This window comes from Geotrypetes seraphini, chromosome 16 (genome assembly GCF_902459505.1).
Source record: "Geotrypetes seraphini chromosome 16, aGeoSer1.1, whole genome shotgun sequence".
NCBI lineage: Eukaryota > Metazoa > Chordata > Amphibia > Gymnophiona > Dermophiidae > Geotrypetes > Geotrypetes seraphini.
The window spans coordinates 20,868,039-20,889,105 of NC_047099.1; the positions used below are offsets into that span (position 1 = coordinate 20,868,039).

Here is a 21,067-nt window from a genome sequence, read left to right on the forward strand (position 1 = left end):
GGTCATTCCCCTGCCCCGGAGGGCTCACAATCTAAGTCCATAACTGAAGCAACTTGTCCAAGGAGCATTAACAGGAGAAAAAGGGTTGAACTCCGGCTTCCCTGGTTCTCGGCCCACTGCCTTAACCTCTGCACTTCTCCTCAAACAGAACAGGTTTAGCAACAGGCTCTGAAAATATCTCTTCCTTGTGACAAGGAGTCAAGGAAGGCACTCCAAGTCTCAGCTGTGTGCTCAGGATACACACAGTGACCACTGCATAGCTCACAGAAGAGGATATAACATGGTCACTAAATAGAAAGCAATGGAGACGGCACAGGAGGCAAAAGCTTAAGTGTATACAGGCAGCAGAGGAAGTGATATGGTCAGTGTAATGCAGGAACTGGAAACGAGAGAACTGAAACTACCTATTGATTAGTCATTTTAAATGTTATATTTCTCAGAGGTGTGTGCCCTACTGGGCTAGCAGAGTTCAAAGGCCTACGAGGGGCAATCACAGTGCTTCCCAGGGAACTAAAGATCAGACTGCAGCAGAGACAGCACACTGCTTTTATTTTAAAAAAAAGTTCAAGGAATGAACTTGCATTACAAGGCTCAGGGGAGAAACTCCTCTTTCCTCCTCTCAACTCATACATCTCACACAGACAGGTTATAAAGAAGTCTAGGCGGCCAAGCCCGAGCTTATGCCCTGATGAAACATTTCTGTAGCACATCCTGTGGTCCCTGCTGAGGCTAGAGAGACTCCAGTACCGTATGAAATGCACTAGTTTTAATGCCTCTGGAACATGCTGCAAAAACGGGGGAAACTGGCACCCTAAGGCCCACTGGTTTTATTGTCTTTGCATGCCAGCATCCTGTAGTCTCTGCAAAGGATTAGCAGATGCCATTTCTCCCTACTAATAACTGGTTCAGTGTCACTGGGTCATGCCCCATATCCTGCAGTCATTGTGAAGGCTGGGGAGATTCCGGCACCCCTTGAGATCCATTGGTTTTGCTGAACATCCCACCAACAGCAGACAAAAAGGGCTGGGGACTGTCCGGGCGTTCCTGCTTTACCGAAGGCAACCCTGAGATAGCCAAGCCAGTACTGGCTGAGGGTGAAAGCTGCTGAAGGGCTCCCTGGGTCGACTGCGTCTTGCCCTCACTTGCGGATGGCAATGACACGACAATATACTTCTGCACGCTGCCTGTTGCTGTGCTGCTGGTAACTGTCTGAGCTGTGGAGACCAGTTTGACGATGGGTTGGATGCTGGGAACGGTAGTGGTGACAGGAGAGGTGGAGGTGGTTGCTGCAGGGGTTGTATTCAGGGTAATCACCTGCAGAAGGAGAAACAAATAGTGGTGAAGAGCAGGGACTTTCTCATTACTAGCGCACACTATGACATTGTGCTTCATACCTAGGTCCAGTGGCGTAGAAAAAGGGAGGGGGGACCGCCCCAGGTACCGACTTGGTGGAGGCACCAGCTCCTTTTCTCCTCTCCGCCCCCCCCCCAGCTCCTCACCCCTTCCCAGCCAAGCATGTGCCTTCACTCCTTCCCCCACCACCCCATACTGCCTCAGATCTCCATTTGACATCATTTCCTTGTCCTGTGACCAGGAAGTGATGTCAGAGGGAGAGTCGAGGCCAATGCGGGCAGCAAGTTGGAGATGCTGCTCGTGCCAGGGAAGTTAAAGAGGTACGGGGGAAGGGAAGGAGCATGCAGGTATGGCAGAGGCGGTCAGGGAAGGACAATGGGAGAAGAGGGTGGGGGGTATCACCACCCTGGGCACCTCCCACCCTTGAAATGCCACGGCCTAGGTCCCAGCACGATGTGGCTTAATCTCACCAATGAAAAGCAGAGCAAACACAAGTTCTGTGTCACAAGTACAGGATGACAGCTGCATAGTCATATTTTTAAAAAATATTTATTTTATTTTCAACAGAAAAGGGTATTACAAAGAGAAAACTTGCCCTCGATGTACCATGACTTTGTAATACATCAGTTCCCTAAAAATCATCATTCAACTTACCCCTAACCCTCCCCTTTCCACCAGTCCTTCAAAATAGCTGCACATTCAGTACATATCATCCTAAAATCCTTCCCGATATACGCTGGCTTTTACAAAGCAGTGGTATAGATTTCTACCACGGACCGTGAGATAAATGCTCTGACGCTCAAAGAATTCCTATGAGCATAGGAGAATTTATCTCGTTGGCCCGCAGTAGAAACCTTTTATCGCAGCTTTGTAAAAGGAAGGGCAGGGCTGAGTTAGGCTTCTAGAAGTGTTTTAAGACCTACATGACATATTTATTGTATTTTTAATCTTTGCAATATAATTTTAAAAAATGTTGCAACCGATTATTCCTCCCCCCTTTTACAAAACCGCGCAAGAGGTTTTTAGCACCAGCCGGTGCATTAAATGTTCTGCTCTGCTGGTCATAGAGCTCGGAGCAGCGCAGAGAGTTCAGCATGCCGGCCAGCACTAAAACCCTCTTGCATGGTTTTGTAAAAAGGGGGTATATTAACTGTGTTTTTATGTTTCATATATTTTTAATTTGCTTAAAAATACAGTTTATAATTGTTGTACATTTTTTTTATAAATGTTTATATACCAATTCTCTGAACAAGGTCAATTTGAGATGGTTTTCCTGATTTAAAAAAAAAATAAGGCTTGAAAATAGATATGACTGTCTCTAAATCAACTACTCCGAAAATTGAACAGGATATGACTACAGTGGTACCTTGGTTTACAAGCATAATTCGTTCCAGAAGCATGCTCGTAAGCCAAAGCACTCGTATATCAAAGCAAAGTTCCCCCATAGGCCATAATGCAAACTCAGAAGATTCATTCTACAACCAAAGTTTGCTATGTGGCCCAGGGGTGGGTACCTGCCTGTGGGTGCTGCAACTCTTTCAGCTTCCTTCCCTCGGAGTCCCCGTGCGGCTGCCCATCCGCTTCGGCCGATGCCTCTGCCGTCCACCAGCGCCTCCCGGCTTCTGATTCAAGCCGGCCGCCATCCTGCAGAAGCATGCGCAGGACCTCTCAACTCCTGAGTCAAGCTGGCCACTGCCCCAACAACACGTGCACCACATACAAGAATGCAGGGCATCATGCATGCTTGTACGTGGTGTGCGTGTTGTCGGAGTGGCGGCCGGCTTGACTCGGGAGTCGAGAGATCCTGCGTATGCTTCTGCAGGATGGCAGCTGGCTTGAATCAGAAGCCGGGAAGCGCTGGTGGACGGCAGAGGCATCGGCTGAAGCAGGAGGGCAGCTGCATGGGGACCACAAGGAAAGGAAGCTACCACCTGAAAGGGCTGCAGCACCCACCCCTGGGCCACCATAGCTGAGAGCTCTTTAGCGGAGAAGAGAAAAGGAGCTGGTGCCTCCACCAAGACGGTACCTGGGGCGGTCCCCCCTCCCTTTTACTAAACAATTGCAAGAGACTTTAGTAAAGGACATTATCAACCTGTGAAGAAAAAATGAAATGCTTGAGAATAGTTCTTGTAGTAATAATTTAAGGTTGATTAATTTCCCTAGGTTAGCGATGGTAATTCCTAGGGAAATGCTGAAAAGATATTTAATTTAATTTTAATTTAATTCTTATATACCGCTACTGGAAATCTTAGAGATTACAGAAGAAACATTACCTCCATTTTCATGTGTTTATTATTTACCTGATAAAAATCAAAATCAACAACAAAAAAAGGTCCTTAGATCAAGAGCCAATGAATGTCTCACAATTATTAGAGATATCTGATAAAGAGGCAGCATTGCCTGCCACATTGATTGTAACTGTAGCTCTTCCAAAAGATAAAGTATGGTTGTTAAAACTTTTCTTTAAAAACAGGCCAAAAGTTTTTCTTGGTCATAAAATACAGATGTTTCCTGATTTCTCACGAGAGACGGAAAAGCGCCGCTGTGAATGTCTTCTTTTGAAACCTGGGGTTATATCCTTGGGAGCTACTTTCTATCTATGTAAATGTACTGGGTCACCGTACTGTTAAATATGTTTTTTTCGAACCAAATCAATTGATAACTTTTTGGGCACTATCTCGTCTGGAGGGAGAAAAATCTTGAGCCCTATAGATTTTGATTTGAGCATGGAACCTTGTTTCCAGCGCTATAGTTTTTAGCATCCGTTAACATACAATTTTGTATTTTATTTTTTCTTTTCACTATTTCTGAAAATCTTGGCTCCCAATGAGGATTTGAGCATAAATAGTTAAATGCTATTTTCTTTACTGAATATCGGTTTGTTTAATCAAATTATCTGTACTGTCATTGCTTTCTGTACAAGTGTAATACTTGATATTTAAATTTGAAAATTAATAAAGAAATAATTAAAATAAAAATAAGGCTGAAATCAGAAAGCATATACAAAATAGAAAGTTATAAAAAATGTCTTATAATTTCCATTTTGTACTGCTATTGATCTTTCCATTCTGAATATATGGCATAATGAGTTCTACCAAAAGGTGAAATTAAGTTTACTGCAATCTTTCCAATTGTTGGTGATATGTTGAATAGCGACTCCGGTCATAATTAATAAAAGTTTATTATTAAATGATGATATCTGACTCTTTTTCCTCATAGCTGTTCCAAATAATATTGTATCATAAGATAGTGCTACATGATTTTCCAGTAAACAATTTACTTGATCCCAGATGGAATTCCAAAAGGCTAAAATATGGGGGCCAATGATATCTTTTTGTGATGATTAGACACCATTTACTCTAATAAAATATACACCTATGAATGATAGGGAGGGGGAAGGGTTCTTTTGCTATTGTGGTTACTGATAATAATATTGGGGAGGAGGGTGGGTGTTGGGTTTGTATATATACAATTGTTGCTTTTCTTGAGGGTTCTACAAGTGATGTGTTTAAGAATTTGTATGGTTTTAAATGTACACTTGTTGAAAGATTAAAAATGAATAAAGATTTTAAAGAAAGTTATAAAAAAAACAAATTTCAGAATTAAAAAGCCACTAAAACAGAAATAAAAATTAAATCTCAAGAAACAAAACCTGTCTTCAAACCTTAAAGGACTAACCACACTATGGGCTCCTTTTACAAAGCTGCGGTAGTGATTCTTCCATGGCAAATGCGCCGAAAGCACAGTTACTTACCGTAACAGGTGTTATCCAGGGACAGCAGGCATATATTCTCACATGTGGGTGACGTCATCTACGGAGCCCCAGCGCGGACAGCTTTTCAAGCAAACTTGATTGAAGTTTCAAGTTTGCTACACTGCACCACGCATGTGCATGCCTTCTTGCCCTCTAGAGGGCGCATCCCCACCTCGTGGTCCTCAGTTCAGTCTTTTCCGCGGAGCTAGAAGCCCTGTGGAAATTGTGCTCTTCGTGTTTAGCCTTCTGACACTGCGGCTGAGTGTTTTTCTCTTGGTCACTGTGCTTATTTTGCTTTTTTCTTTGATTGTTTATCGAGTTTCGTAAAAAAAAACAACAACTTTTATTTCTTCCGTCGGCTCCGGGGGCTCCCGGTAGCCGCGGCCGCGGGACCTCGTTCGTTCCCGGCCGGGTTTCGTGTCCATGTCCCGTCCCTTGACGGGTTTTAAAAAGTGCACCCGGTGCGATCGTCTCCTGGCAAATCACTACCACAGCTTTGTAAAAGGGGCCCTACGATTTACTAAACAGCAGTACAATCCGGGCTTAACAAAGGGACTTTTGTACCTGCTAAGCCCACATTGAACATGGCATATTTCTAATCTAATATTTGTGTGTCGCGCACACCTAAACAGGCTCTAGGCGACTTGAGGAGAGGAAAGGAAGAGGATAGGATGGAGGAAGGAACGGAAGTGGGACTGGAAACATAAAACTAAGCCGAACTAAGTAAAGGTCAGGTGCTTAAGATGGTTCTAGAAGAGTTAGCTGTCGAAGAGCAAAGTTTCCAGTTTCTTTCGGAATAGGGTGTAGTTGGCTTCCGTTCTAGTAGTCTCTGCGAGATCATTCCAGATTTTGACTCCGAGGGCTTTCTCCAGTTTATTTATTTATTTAAAAAATTTCTACCCCCCCCCCCCCCCCCCCCGACATTTGTTTTGAGCTCCCCGAAGAGGATCGGCTGGCGGCTAGGCCCTGAGGCAGAATAGAATTGTGAAACAATGGCCATCATTGGTGCGCTGATCCTCTGCATAAAATAAGTAGTTTTTGTACGGTTATCTGCTTTTTGTCCTTTGCATTGCACAGAGTCATTTTGAATTTGGCAAAAAGGAGGGGTTTTTTTATGGCCATGAGGTTTTGTTGAGGCAGGCCTTGAGCCACGGTGGCGGCTGGCTTGTGCTACTTTTTCTGAGGCTCTTTCCTCCTTTCTTGCATTTAAATTAACTTGTGCGGGCCGAGTTGGTTTGGTTTGCGATTGCTGGATTTTGGCGAAGTCTCCATTTGTTGCACTATATTTGGTGAAAGCGTTATGTTGCGATGCCATTGTATCAACATCCGCGCATGCGTAGAGGCCTTCCAGATGGGGCCCTGAGCTTGCTAACCCTGAAATTGGTACACCCATGGGGGTGTGCAGAGAGGAGAGGTGCCGGCGCTGGCTGACTGCCTATAGGACGTGCCTCTCGCTGCGAGAGGCACATCCTGTAGGTAGTCAGTCGACACCTCGCCTTCTTGCAGCACACCCGGAAGCTCACCACAGCACAGTTTTCGATACACTGCTATAGAATAGCCTATTAATGTGCTTTTCTATGACTACTACTACTTATCATTTCTATAACCAAGCATTAAGGGCTTAACACCCTTTAGGAAATGTTTTATTGTGAGCTGCGTTGGTTACCAATGGAGGCCCGGGTATTGTTTAAGCTGGGTTGCTTTTGATATAAGGCTTTATATGGCACAACTCCTCTCTATTTGGCTAATAGACTTTCTATAGCTTCAAACATAGCAGGAAAACTCATGCTTTGTTTAATTTTCCCTCTGTACAGGGATGCAAAAGTAACGAATGTCTTAATCACACTTTAGCATTTCAGGTAGCTTCTCACGACAAAAAATTTTGATCATTGTCGCTTACAGCTTATTCTTATAAGCATTTTAGAACATAGCTGAAAACTTATCTCTTTTCTAAGGATTTGGCTAATTAACATTCCCATTTCTTAGGTTATGTTTACTGTTTATAATCTTTTGTAAACCGCGTTGAACTTACGGCTACGCGGTTAATAAGCACAATGTTATGTTATGCCCTTCTTCATTTACTTTTTGAACATAGGAACTTCTAACAAATTACCTTAGATTTCAATTAATTAAATACAAAGGCTTTCCCCACTTTTGATTATTCCTTTGGCCAAGAAAGGCAGCAAATGCACAATGTATAAAACATAGCATAAGAACATAAGAATTGCCGCTGCTGGGTCAGATCAGTGGTCCATCGTGCCCAGCAGTCCGCTCACACGGTGGCCCTCTGGTCAAAGACCAGCGCCCTAACTGAGACTAGCCTTCCCCAATACACTATCCTTATCTCCTATACAGACTCTTCCAAGTGCCACCCTGAGCTTCACCATACCTGCTGAGAGCTGTTAGTGGCAGAAGTAGAAGACATGACAATGAACTTTGTGGGTGGTGGGGATGGCTGGGTCGGTGTGGAGGGACGCGCAGATACCAGCGTCTGAACAGGCAGTGTGAGGGTACTTGGGACCTTGATTATACTTGGGGGGCGGGAGATGCTTTGTGACGGGGCAGCCTGAGACAATGTGAGGGTAGGACGTGGCTGCAAAAGAAAAAAAAAAGTTACAAATTACAGATTTGTAAAACACCATCACTAAATGCAGCCCTTAGATAATAATTCAGCATTCCTAGTTTGAAAAGCTTACGACAGGAGCTGTTAGGTGGAGAGTGGAATTAAATTTGTGGATTAAAATATCTAACTCTTTCACCTTCGTGAGTCACTATCAGGTTCTCTGCCCCCCCACCCCCCATAAAAATCCACATAATTTTCATCACCAATCACAGATTTCACCCCCCACCATGCCATCCTATGTATCAAAGTGACAGTCATCACAAAGAGTGAGAAGAAAAATAAGAAATCTTTATGTTACACCATTTATAAACTCCAAAGATCAAAGAGGGGCAAAAATCATAACCTCTGTGCAGAATTTGCTTCCTATGGCAACGATCCATCAGCCATAAAATCCCATAAATAGAAAGTCTCGTAAGCAAAGTCCAATGAGTGCAGTTGCGTAGATGGATTACTCATTGGACTTTGCTTATTATACACATAGGATTTTGGCATGGGCTGGTGATGGATCTGTTGTAGAAAGCAAATTTTGCACAGAAGTTATGATTTTGATATTTATAATCTATAAGAAACTTACTGTAAAATCTTATCATTTTATGTCATAATAATATATCATAATTTTAACATTTTTAGAATGCCTTTTCCAGCCACAGACTAATAGAAAGCATTTTTCAGAGTATAGGTCTGTGTAGAAAAGTACAATCACATTTTAAAATCAACTTCATTAACAAAAATTTTAATAACCTTTCTCCCTCATACCAAATTCCTTTCTTTTCTCATTACCTATTCACATTTCAGCAGAAAAACATTTATTTATTCAGAACAGTATTAAGGTATAGGACAAAAGCATTGCACCATAGAAACTCTCTATATATACCTGGGTGATTGTGAGCGTGGTGCGGTTCACTTGTTGGGCTTGCATAGCTGCTTGTGCTCGTGCTTTCACTGCATTGGTGCAGAGCAATGGTCCCAGGTACCCATAGTCTGCTCTAAATGCATCTTGGTTATCTGGGGGAGACCTGATTTTGGCCAAAACTGGAGCACAGTGCTTCTGGGGTAGAAATAAAGAGGAGATTTTAAGAATGTCCAAGGCAAAATTGCTAGCTTAAAGCGCAGGGGGTCACAGGGAGGTTCAGACTACAGATACAAAAGAATGGATAGAAGAGAACAGAGGACACACACTGAAAATACAGCTGAACACTTATGTGAACGGAAGCAGCAAGAGTGCACACAAATGGCACAAGAAGGCAAAACAAATCTCTTGCAAAGTAAGTGTGTCAGACACACAGATACGCACAGAAACACATTCAAGAGCACACAGAGAAAGGCAGTATAAAGTAGGAAGAGCCCGTGATGAAATCTTTCACTTACAAGCAGCAAACTCTGTACATGGTCAGCTCCTATTTTATCAATGTTACTGACAATGGGACCGTCAAGAACACTGCGAATCCGCTCTCCTTCCGCCTGCAGCCTTGGCACAATCAGAGTCTTAATCACCTGGAGAGAGGGAGAGATACAGAAAAGGAGGGTAATCAGAAGTGAGAGTTATCTACCGTTTTTACCATCCCTAACCAGCAGAAGGCTGATAACAACTATCTCTAAGTGATAGAGAACAGGGTGGGAAAAACACCCCCACATCCCATTACTATGGAAACAGACATGAGAAACAAGAATGGCCCAGTCATCAGAACGCACATCAGGTCCAAGCTCTGCAAGTCCTGCGATGGATCCGTAGCGAGTTGTCCATGGAGTTTTATCATCCACCCAGCACTGTAGGACAAGAAAGAGAAGATAGTGTGCTATCAGTCTTAGCATAACATACTCACCAATGGGTGCTTATACCGGACAAAGGACACAATAGACTGGAGAGACCAGATGTTGATATTAACATGAGTGTTAGTGCGTTAGGGTGCCGATTCTCACCTTGGAGAAGGTCTTGGTGATGCGGGACTGTATATTATTGGTAGTGGTACTAAAGTTCTTGCAGATCTGAGCAATGAGCCGGGCTGCAAAGTCTCTCAAGGCCCAGTGATTATCCACATCTGGACGCAGGCACAGCTGCCGGCTAACAATGCAGGTCATCACTGCGGGAATCAGCTCGTGCAGCTATGAGAGATGAGGGGGACAAGTGATGAATGAGACTCCTTTATCCAACAGAGAGCTGCCCTCATTTTCCACATCAAGTCAAAAGCCTCCTCCAACTCCAAGACAAACAGAGACCCCTTTCTCACAGCCTAACACACACCTGCAACCCCAAGAGAGACCAGAAAACGTACGTATTTCTCCAGATAAAGGGTGGGATTATCCATCAGAGCTTTTACCATCCGCATCAGATAAATTAGCAGTGCCAAGTTATTCTGCACGACATTCACGCGCACCTGTTGAAAGAAGCATGGGTCAAAACTCTGGTGGTATATAAACATATTCTTAAAGTCTTAATACCCCTGCCAATCTCACCAAGAATGAATACATCTTGGTAATATCCCTCCCAAATAAATCCAAATGCAGTAGATATACTTCTCGGTAATGCCTTTTAAAACATTTTTTCACATGCCCCATCTCAAGAGTGCCCAAGGCGAGTTATAGTAAAAGCAAACTAGTACAGAACCTTAGAGACATTTCGAGCATTGAGATTAAGCAGCAAATTTCTGCATCTCAATGGCCACGAATTTGGTCTTGGAGAATGAGATGTACAGTATCAGCATCTATGAGGCAAACTTGGTTCTTTTTGTTGCAAAGAGCGTTTTGGACTCCTGTTCATTTACAAAAGTTAGATAGCTCTAAGTCTAATAAATGCTGGCATTGTAATCTGGAAGCGGGGACACGATCATTTAATTTACCATTGTCCCTGTATAAGATTATTTTGGAATTCAATTTGGACTCAAGTAAATTGTCTATTAGAAAACCATGTTGCATTATCCTATGATACTATTCTGTTTGGCATGGCTATGAGGAAAAAAAGTCAAATATCAGCACATAATAACAAACTATTATTAATCTTGACTGGGGTTGCTATTCAGCATATCACCAATAACTGGAAAAATTATACTAATCTTAATTATACATTTTGGTGGAATTCGGTATGCCATATTTTTAAGATGGAAAGAGCAATTGCAATACAGAAAGGGAACTATAATAATTTTATAAAGATCTGGGGGCCATTGGAACGATATTGTAATGAGTAAACATCATTTTCCTTGGATGAATATATGTACACATTGGGGGGTGGGAGGGAGTTTTTCTGGAAATTTCACTATATTATGTGTTTATATTATATTTATGATATAATTGATTATAATATTTGAAAGAAGGTGGGTGGGACGGGATATAATTTTTATGTTTGTAGAATTATATGAGAATTACAAGTGTTATTGTTGTTACTAATGATATATTCTTGTACGCTTGCTGTAAGTTTTCAAAATGAATAAAGAATATTAAACAAAAAACTAGTACAGAACCACAGTAGCAAAACATGCAAGTCATCTGATCCCATCCTTTTGCAACAAAGCTTCTTACAGTGATAATGGACACAGGCACTTACCCCCTCAGATATGAAGGTGCTGAATCTAGGCAGCATCTGGTACAGCCCAGGATCAGTAGCGATGCTCTGGAGAGCCTCCTGTGAACCAGAGAGGAGACACTTTCAGTAAATTTCTTTTTTAAAATGTGAATTATACACCACCTCCTTAGTGCAAATTAGACTAGTGTTTCTCCCAAGTCAGTCCAGAAGTACCCCCCCCCCTTGCCAGTCAGGTTTTCAAGATATCCACAGTGAATATGAATGAGATTGATTTACAAGTACTGCCTCCACTGTATGCAAATCTCTTTCACGCATATTCATTGTGGATATCCTGAAAACCTGACTGGCAAGGGTTTACTCCAGGACCAACTTGGGAAGCACCAATTTAGACTGCATAGAATCCTTAATAAATGAAAACATAAAATCAAGCCTTCTCAACCCAGACAAAAGCAGGAAAGTACCCATCAATTAGGTATGATTTTAGTTTTTCGTTGTTAAATTATTTAATTTGTAAGCCAGTTTAATAATATTAAGCAGGAGGGACAGCAAATAAAAATCACAGATGGGATGGGGAGGCTCTTACTCACCGCACGCTTTGCTTCACAGGATCCCACACAGGCCTCAGTTATTTCCTTGTAATATAACTGCTGCTCTACCGACAACTCATGGATACTACGTGGCTTCAGCCGCAGAGGCCCTGCCTCCAGCACTGGCACCTTCTTCTCCTTCCCTGAAAAATAAGCATGGGGCTGTGAGCTAAAATCCAGGCCAATCACAGCCATGATAGCTCCGGCCATATACTGTAAAAGAAACAGCTTCCCTATTCTGACGTCTTTTGTTGATCTATTGTAGATTTGATTTTTATTGATATATTATGTGCACATCCAGGGGGAGGGAGAGTGGATTTATTTTTAAATGATTCTCTGAATTCTTGTAAAATTAATGTATTGGTTTATTTATTAGTGCTTATTATCTCTTATGGATATGAAATGTACTGTATATCATAATGAGCTTTTTGAAGATTTGATTATTAAATTAAAAATTTATAATACTTATGGGATAGGGTGGGGGGAGGGATATAGATTGATTTGTTTCTTGAAAGAGTATTAAGTGATGTCTTAAATATAAAATGTATTTAATTTGTATTGCACTTATTGAAAATATTGAAAATGAGTAAAGAATTTCAAAAAAAGAAAAACTCTTCACTTGGAATCCAGCATTAGCAGTGACTCAAATGTCCTTGCCTGATGACCCTCTGAGCCTGTACTAAACTAATGTCCCAGAAGAGCATTATAGCTCATCTTGTAATACTTTCTCAGAGGAAAGAAATGGTTTCTGCCTCTCTTTCGTATCAGCTCTTTATTTAATTTGTTTTCTGTCTCATTCTCCCCAAAGAGCTCAGAACCTGTTACAGGTTAACATATAAGCACATAAGCATTGCCTCTGACGAGTAAGATCATAGGTCCATCATGCCCAGCAGTCCGCTCCCGCAGCGGCCCCCCAGGTCAATGACCTGTAGTGATCTATTACTCTAAAGCATTTTGTACTGTATAGTAACCCTCTAATTGTATCCCTGGATCCCCTTTTCCTTCAGAACTCATCCAGTCCCTTTTTGAAACCCAAAGTCGTACTCTGCTCTACCACCTCCTCTGGAAGCGCATCCCAGGTGTCCACCATCTTCTGAGTTAAGAGATTACAATTTGCCATAGTACAGTACAAAGTTTTTTTTGATACAAGTTTTATCCTAATTCAATACATACTAGGGATCTACCAATATACATAGTATAGAGCAGTGTTCTTCAACCACCGGTCCGTGGACCAGGGCTGGCACGTGCATTGGGCCCGAGAATGTTCTTCAACTGCCAGTCCGCAGTGCGATCGATGTGGTGTTATCTTCGGGCTGGCTCCCCTCTTCCTTGCTGCCACAGTGCACAAAGCTGCAGGCAGCGTGTCTTGTGCCTGAACCGGAAGTCTTCTCTCCGACTCGCAAGGCTTCCAGATGAGGCGCGGTACATGCGAGGAGCCGCTGCCCATGGCTTTGTGCACTGCGACAGTAAGGAAGAGGGGAGCCAGCCTGAAGATAACACCAGGGGCGGCATAAAACGGCCAAGCGGAAGCAGGCCAGAAGGTAAGGCACAGCATGGAGCATACCCAGCATGTGTATAATGAAAAAAAACCCTGCTCTTTGAGGCCTCACTGCTTAAATAGTATCCTAGGCTAGCTTTTCACTTCCCTATTTTCTAACCTGCTGATTTTTTACATGGCGGATAAATCATAATTATTAATTTAATTTTTAATTGCATTATTACATAATGTTCATCCACAAAACAAAGCATTAACTGAGTTAGACAAAATTGTCTGATTCAGTGTGTCTGATAGAGCTTTTGTTATAATTGCCTCCTTTTCCCTGTAAACAGTTATAGGGAGGGAGAAGTATAGCTGGTCATGTACTATTTGTCTTTAATTAGAGAAAGAGAAATCTAGTAAAAAAAAGAAACATGGAAGGAGGGAGACAACCAAGGTAGGGAGAACAAGAGGGCACTCTCTAAAATTGAAAGGGGAGAGATTCCATACAAACGTAAGGAAGTTCTTCTTCACCCAGAGAGTGGTACAAAACTGGAATGCTCTTCCGGAATCTGTCATAGGAGAAAACACTCTCCAGGGATTCAAGACAAAGTTAGACAAGTTCCTGCTGAATCGGAACATATGCAGGTAGGGCTAGTCTCAGTTAGAACGCTGGTCTTTGACCAGAGAGCCACCGTGTGAGCGGACTGCTGGGCACGATGGACCTCTGGGTCTGACCCAGCAGTGGCAATTCTTATGTTCTTAGTGACTGAATTGTGTCAATTTTGAGAATTTACATCTGCTGTCTGTAGTTTGCACTGTTCAGAAATAAATACATTTGTTTCTTTTTCTCTGGGGTTGTACTGCATGCAGAATCTTGCATCTTAAGGTTTGCTTGTATATATTAGTACTTTTAGTTTTGGGGCCCGTATTTGCAAAGGGGATATCTGTGTTCTGGTGAGAATTAATGTTGAAAAGCATACAGTGTGCTTTGTGTAGTTTAATTCTGTGGTTAACCATTATGTGTGGTTAATATAAGATTATATTGTGTGTGTATATATGAAAAATGAATGGAAAAAATAGTGTTACAATTAGTACTATTATGGGGCGGGGCGGAGATTGAGTGGGGCTGGCCCATGACTTAGCCCAGTATTCTTCAACCGCCTGTCTGTGGACCGGTGCCGGTCCACAAAATAATTATTTTATTTCCGCTGGTCCATAAGTATAAAAAGGTTGAAGGATACTGATATAGAGTTTACAGGTAATGCAGGGAGATGAGCTCTGGCATCCCAGACTGCACAGTTCCTAGCAAACTGACCTTTCCCATCTAAGGCAGATATAACCTGACCTTTGCCCTTCAGCGGTCCGTTGTCCTCTTGTCCAGGTTTCACAGCCTTGAGCGGTTCAGTGGCTTCCATCTTCTGCTGCTCTTTGGATGCTGACAAGCACAAACAGAGAGAAAGTCATAAGCCTGTTTGTAAGCCCTGAAACAATGTACGGTATGTCATATGATAAATCTACAAACCCAGAGACAAAATGCCGTACAAGCCCACACAGCAGACACATGCAAGAGAAACACAAAAAGAAATCTCATGATATTTTACAAATCACAGAAGAATTAGGATGAGAAGAGAAAGCAGAAATGCAATACCAGGAGGTGGATTTTCAGGAATTGCAGGTTGGACTCCTTCAATGCTCAGCCAATGGGCTGCAAGAAAATAGATACAATGTGTCAAGACTGTAGCATGCACCGTCTTCACTATTCAGATCAGCAACCAGCACTATAAACTGCTTTGGGTTAATACCCCTTTCAATCTAATCAATACATTAATACATAAATTGCAGTATACCCCTTCCAATAACAACAATTTATTTTAACATTTTTTACATATCCTACCACAAACATGCCAAAAACAAGTTACAGTAAGAGCAAACCAACAATAGTAAACACCAATATAGAAAATAAACAATTATAAGTAATATCAAAAACATCAACAACATTCAATTATCATAAAGAGCTTTGAACTAAAATAAACACTGAAAAGTAAGTGGAGCATCTTAGAAGTGGAAGTCGATCCAGAAAGCAATTTCTCTAGATCATTTTTAAAACATCCATATATACTGTATTATGGATATAAGTGTACAAAAGTAGTAACTTGAAATGCTTTTTAAAAGATCAGAATATTTCAGATAAGATAAAAATGCTGTTAAAGTCAGGTCCATAAAGACTACAAAACCATATTCCTGTGGCCTTCACACTTCTCTCTCTGTTATATCTAACATGAGTACACTCTTGCAAAAACAAAAACAAAAACCCATCCTAAAACATCAGTGCTTACAACCTGGTTTTTCTCTCTTCCTGTCTCCTCGTTACCTTTCAGGCACACATCCAGAGGTACACGTGGCAGAGGGGTGTTAATGATATCACTGAGATCCACTTCCTTCTCATCATAGAAATACAGCTCTCGCCCTCCACCGCTAGCATAGCGAAAGGGAATGAACTCTTGAGTATGGAACCCATAGAGAGGCTACAAGGAGAGAGAAAGAGGCACAGGACATCAACTCCAGGGCATGGAACCCAGGTAAAGAGAAAGGAAGCATACACCAATCAAACTTCAGAGGAAATAACTCCTGTAGAGACCGACACTAAAAGTAAAATTTAACAATGAGGAACCTGGAGAAAGTGAGGGAAAAGTTTCTTACCTCTACATTTTTCAGTTTCAAGGCAGAATCGATATCATTCACAGTCAACTTCTGTCGCTTTCCCACATGCATAAACTTCAGAGCCTCCTATAGGAGACAGGTCAGATGGCTTTATAAATGACTAGCACTATACCTATGTTAGAACTAGTCTAATGACAAACTTCCCTAATATATAAAAATTGATGAGTTAGAAAAATGTTCTCTTTGGTTTTTCTTTTTCTATTGATGTATTTATTTAATACTCTATTATTTTCATTTATAATTTATATTTATCTTCTGCTGGAAATCATTTTTGAACCATGGATCATCCATATTTTCATTTGCTAGGTTATGACTCTAATGGGGGTATATAAACCTCGGGCGCTCGCAGCAGTCTGGTTTTAAGAACTTGTCTTTATCAGAACTGTCTGTTGCAAGCTATCATAGGTTCTTTTTTTACCCTATACTCAAATCTTATTATTTTTTGATATTTGATATTCTTTGGTATATAGAGTATTAGTCATTCAGTCATAATCATTTTCTTGGTGTTAATACTTAAATAACATTTAAATAATATTTAGCCATTTATAACTGAGTTCCAGAAGCTTTCTAACATTACTGTGTACTTAGTTTATTTATGCACCCGTTTAAAATAGGTGCCATAGGGTCCCAGTTGAAGTGATTCACGTTCACAGTAATTCAGATTTCAAAGGTGGTAACCAGCTCTACGGAGTGTCTCCGTTTCACTCACAGGAGATCAAACAAACAAATGTTGTTTGAATCCACCGTTCTAGCATGAGAAAAAAAACTTTGTGTTCAAGTTTTATCAAGTTTATTAACAAAATTTGATTAATCGCCTATTATAATCACTAAGCGATGTACATAACAAAAATATAATAAAGTAAAAAGGGATTCACAATTTAACAAAAAACCTTAACAACATTTAACTTGAACAAACATACTGTTGGGAAAGAAAAGATAAAAGTTACAATTTTTGTTTGGGGTAGAATAAAGGAAATAACAATAGGTAAAGGGGAGTAAAAAACCTCAGCCATTATAAACATACTATAATTTTAAACATTAAAAGCATCTCTAAATAAATAAGATTTTAAAAGTTTTTTAAATATTAAAATATCTTTTTCTTGACGAATGTATTGGGGAAGAGCATTCCACCATAGGGGACCTGTCACGGAAAAAATGTCGGCCCTTCTTGTACCAATGATTTTCAGGGAAGGTAATGAAAGAAGATTCTGGTTGGAGGAACGAAGAGAGCGTTGTGTATTATAAGGTATCAAGAATCTGGATATGAATTGGGGTTCACCACAGGCTAAAGTTTTAAAGATGAGTAGCATTATTTTAAATGTGATTCTATGACTAATGGGTAGCCAATGAGAATCTATTAACAGGGGAGAAACATGATCATATTTCTTTGCATTGTATATTAACTTTATTGCAATATTTTGAATCAATTGTAATCTCCTTTTTTCTTTCAATGATATGTTAAGAAAGAGAGAATTGCAGTAATCGAGTTTCGATATTACTAATGAGTGAATTAGTATTGTGATAGATTTAGGGGCCAGAAATTTGGATATTGATCTAATAAGGCGTAATTTAAAAAAACAGTTTTTAACAGTAAGAGAGATATGATCATGGTAAGTGAGTTTTTCATCAATTAGTACACCAAGAATCTTAACTGAAGGAACTAAGTTTAGTGTGATGTTATTAAGAATGAATGGATTTGACAAAGTTATATCATTCCTCCAAGTAAATAATACGGTGTTACCAAGAAAGAATTTCTCATTAAAGAAGGAACTTGGGCGGTGACTTCAGGCCTCCTTGTTTTACCTCGTTTTACTTTTAGCATTTAACTATATCCTCATTTTACAAGCGTTAATATTAATTCATCAAATTTAACCAAATTTATCTTAATCCAAAAACTACGATGCTACTATGCTTTACACTGCAGTAAACTTCTGGTTAAAAATCTAGTGATCTTATATTTAAAAACGACATTCTACCTTGATTTATGACACAATCGAAAACTCCCTGATTTATACTTACTTAACATTTAACTTTTAATGTTTTTCAGCAAACTGCTGTCTGCCACCCTTAGTTAACCAACCTTCACCTATAATGATGATCTTTTTTCAACTAGGTTATGTTTGAACTGTTTAAAGTGCATGCGTGCTGACGTCGTGCCCGACGTATCAATGTCGTGCTCCAACATTATTATCAATATCACATGGAGTGTAAAGCATAATAACATTGTAGTTTTTAGAATTAAGATAAATTTGATGAATTAATATTAACGCTAGTAAAATGGAGATATAGTTAAATGCTAAAAGTAAAACGAGGTAAAACAAGGAGGCCTGAAGTCACCGCCCAAGCTCCTTCTTTAATGAGAAATTCTTTCTTGGTAACACAAAGGGCTCCTTTTACAAAGCCGCGCTAGGGCCTTAACGCGCGGAATAGCGTGCGCTAAACTGCCGCACGCGCTAGCCGCTACCACCTCCTTTTGAGCAGGCGGCAGATTTCCAGATAGTGTGCGATAAAACCGCTAGTGCGGCTTTATAAAAAGGAGCCCAAAGTTTTTTTTCTCATGCTAGAACGGTGGATTCAAACAACATTTGTTTGTTTGATCTCCTGATGAAGTTCAGCTGTGAGTGAAATGGAGACGCTCCGTAGAGCTGGTTACTGGTGAACGTGAATCACTTCAACTGGGAACCTATGGCACCTATTTTAAATGGGTGCATAAATAAGCTAAGTACACAGTAATGTTAGAAAGCTTCTGGAACTCAGTTATAAGTGGCTAAATGTTATTTAAGTATTAACACCAAGAAAATGATTATGACTGAATGACTAATACTCTATATACCAAAGAATATCAAATATCAAAAAATAAGAATAAGATTCGAGTATAGGGTAAAAAAAGAACCTATGATAGCTTGCAACAGGCAGTTCTGATAAAGACAAGTTCTTAAAACCAGACTGCTGCGAGCGCTTGAGGTTTATATACCCCCATTAGAGTCATAACCTAGCAAATGAAAATATGTATGATCCATGGTTCAAAAATGATTTCTAGCAGAAGATAAATATAAATGAAAATAATAGAGTATTAAATAAATACGTCAATAGAAAAAGAAAAACCAAAGAGAGTGTTTTTGTAAATGACTAGAGCAAACAACATCAAAACTATCAGGAGAAATCTGCACCTTTCTTCCCAAAGCAGATACAGAAATGTTTTATGTAACTTGTATGCTGGTACATACAGAACATGCAAACCCATCCAAAAAGACTTTAGAGCCATAGCAGAAAACATTCACAGCATGACTCCTGTCAGGTTTCTATAGATTTGTGAATTCCACTGCATACCTCACTACCAATTACCACCTCACCTGTGTAATTTCCTTGATCCTGTAGCTGACTTCCTCTGTCATCAATTGGCAGGTCTCCTCAGGCATCTGGGAAATACCCATAGACTCAGCAATGACTTTCATAGATTCTGTGGGGAGGAGCGTGTTAGTCAGTTTCAGCTTCTTCTCCTCAGCCATTGTCGATGACCCTATAGCCAGGGAAGAAAACAGAGTGTTTCATCAGTTTCCCCACCAACAAAAACAATGCTCTGAGGAGCAGCTCCAGTTCTCTTTCTCACCTCCTCCTGCATACAGTAGGCCTGACAATACATAGATGTGTGCAGCCTCTCTTTTCTGGCTCTGGATTTTTTTTATATTTTAAGTAATTTTAACAAGAAAAACCTTCAAGTTAACTGTTGATCAGGATAGAAAAATCATACCAACAAAACAATGTATATAACCACCAGCATTGTAACCCTCAAGAGAAATCCCTCTATGTATATTATCTTAAGTCCATAATTTTAAGGGACAGGAGGGCAAGGCACAATTCCAAGATAAATGAACCAAAGGAAAATTGAGGAAACTATACCAAGCTAAATATACTTTTATGAGATGTAGAAGGTACAGTTATGAATGAAGGAGTAACTAAAAGTTTAGAGCCCAAGAATGACATTAAAATGAGTTTGAAAAAATATGAGTTTGAAAAAATATATATTTTGTTGACTAGTTTTACCACACATTTGCATGGAAAATTGGTTTGTTTGTTTTTTAAATAAAACTTTAAATAAACCCATCAGTCACACAAGATCTCACTAGTTACACCGTTGACTACAGCTTTCAGCAGGACATCACTAGAGAAGGGGCAGCAGGTTCCCTCACACTGTATTGGGGATGAAGGGTAGGGAGAGACATGAAACAGTAGCCCTCCTTTATGTGCCCACTGGGTGATTTCAGAACACTTGCAGACCAGATACAGAGGCTTCGGCATCACTCACCCTGGGCTGGCTCTCCTCGGCCTGGGGAAGGTCAGGCTCTGTGTCTCCCTGCCATCCTCCAGGATCTTTGTGCCAGTCTCTTTCCTTCTCTTTGGCCCCCTCTATACACATCTGTTCTAATCACTACACACTCCCACTCTCTTTAAGCCAAGATGCACTTCTCTAGGGACTCTTGCCCATTCTCTGCAGAAGATGCCTCCTTTCAATGGGTATTATGGATAAAGCAGCAGAATGCTTCTTTCCCCCCCCCCTCTTGCAAGATCGAGGGGGAGGTGGTGGTGTGAAACCTCCTTCTCTCTTTCTGTGTATTTGATTGTGGATGCTCTTGGTCCTCCTCTCTAGCACTATATTACAAGCATAAAATATTTTGTCCTCTTTTCCAGCTATTTTTTTTTTTAAGCTGTGTCTGGCCACACTGTAACGTCCTTCTGTATAAATGCTGAGTATAAGACGCCCCTCTGTTCTCCTGATATATTATGACGGGAACATGCCTCTCTTCTTCTTCCTCCACACCGTGGCTCTCTTTCTTTCTTTTTTTTTTTTTTCTGGAGAGAAAACTTCCCACTGCTCTTCCAGGATTTTCAAGACTACGGGGTATCTCTCTCCCACACTGTCATGCTCTCGCTGGTTGTATTGTAAGACGTCCCTATACTCTCCCAGTATATTGGCTCTCTTCTTTTCCACGCTGTCACTCTTTTTTTTTTTTTTTTTTTTTTTGGGGGGGGG

At 40.7% G+C, this 21,067-nt stretch overlaps 1 protein-coding gene across 1 annotated transcript; it reads right to left on the reverse strand.

The window, feature by feature from the left end:
• Positions 1 to 530: 530 nt before the first annotated feature.
• On the reverse strand, positions 531 to 20,478 carry TAF6 (TATA-box binding protein associated factor 6). The gene is made up of 15 exons (XM_033923910.1): positions 20,342 to 20,478; positions 19,389 to 19,555; positions 16,015 to 16,101; positions 15,686 to 15,839; positions 14,963 to 15,019; positions 14,660 to 14,749; positions 11,835 to 11,977; positions 11,269 to 11,346; positions 10,004 to 10,105; positions 9,651 to 9,833; positions 9,423 to 9,497; positions 9,099 to 9,224; positions 8,605 to 8,778; positions 7,497 to 7,700; positions 531 to 1,314 (listed from the first exon to the last, which is right to left on the reverse strand). Exons 2-15 carry the CDS (start codon positions 19,542 to 19,544, stop codon positions 940 to 942), a joined length of 2,004 nt encoding a protein of 667 aa, XP_033779801.1. The 5' UTR covers positions 19,545 to 19,555; positions 20,342 to 20,478; the 3' UTR covers positions 531 to 939.
• Positions 20,479 to 21,067: the final 589 nt, after the last annotated feature.

Coding starts and splice junctions, on each gene's coding strand:
- TAF6 (XM_033923910.1), bottom strand. CDS start 19,544: ATGGCTGAGGAGAAGAAGCTGAAACTGACTAACACGCTCCTCCCCACA. Junction 15,840..16,014: donor TGAAACTGAAAAATGTAGAG/GTAAGAAACTTT, acceptor CTCTCCTTGTAG/CCTCTCTATGGGTTCCATAC. Junction 10,106..11,268: donor GCACCTTCATATCTGAGGGG/GTAAGTGCCTGT, acceptor TTCTTTCAACAG/GTGCGCGTGAATGTCGTGCA.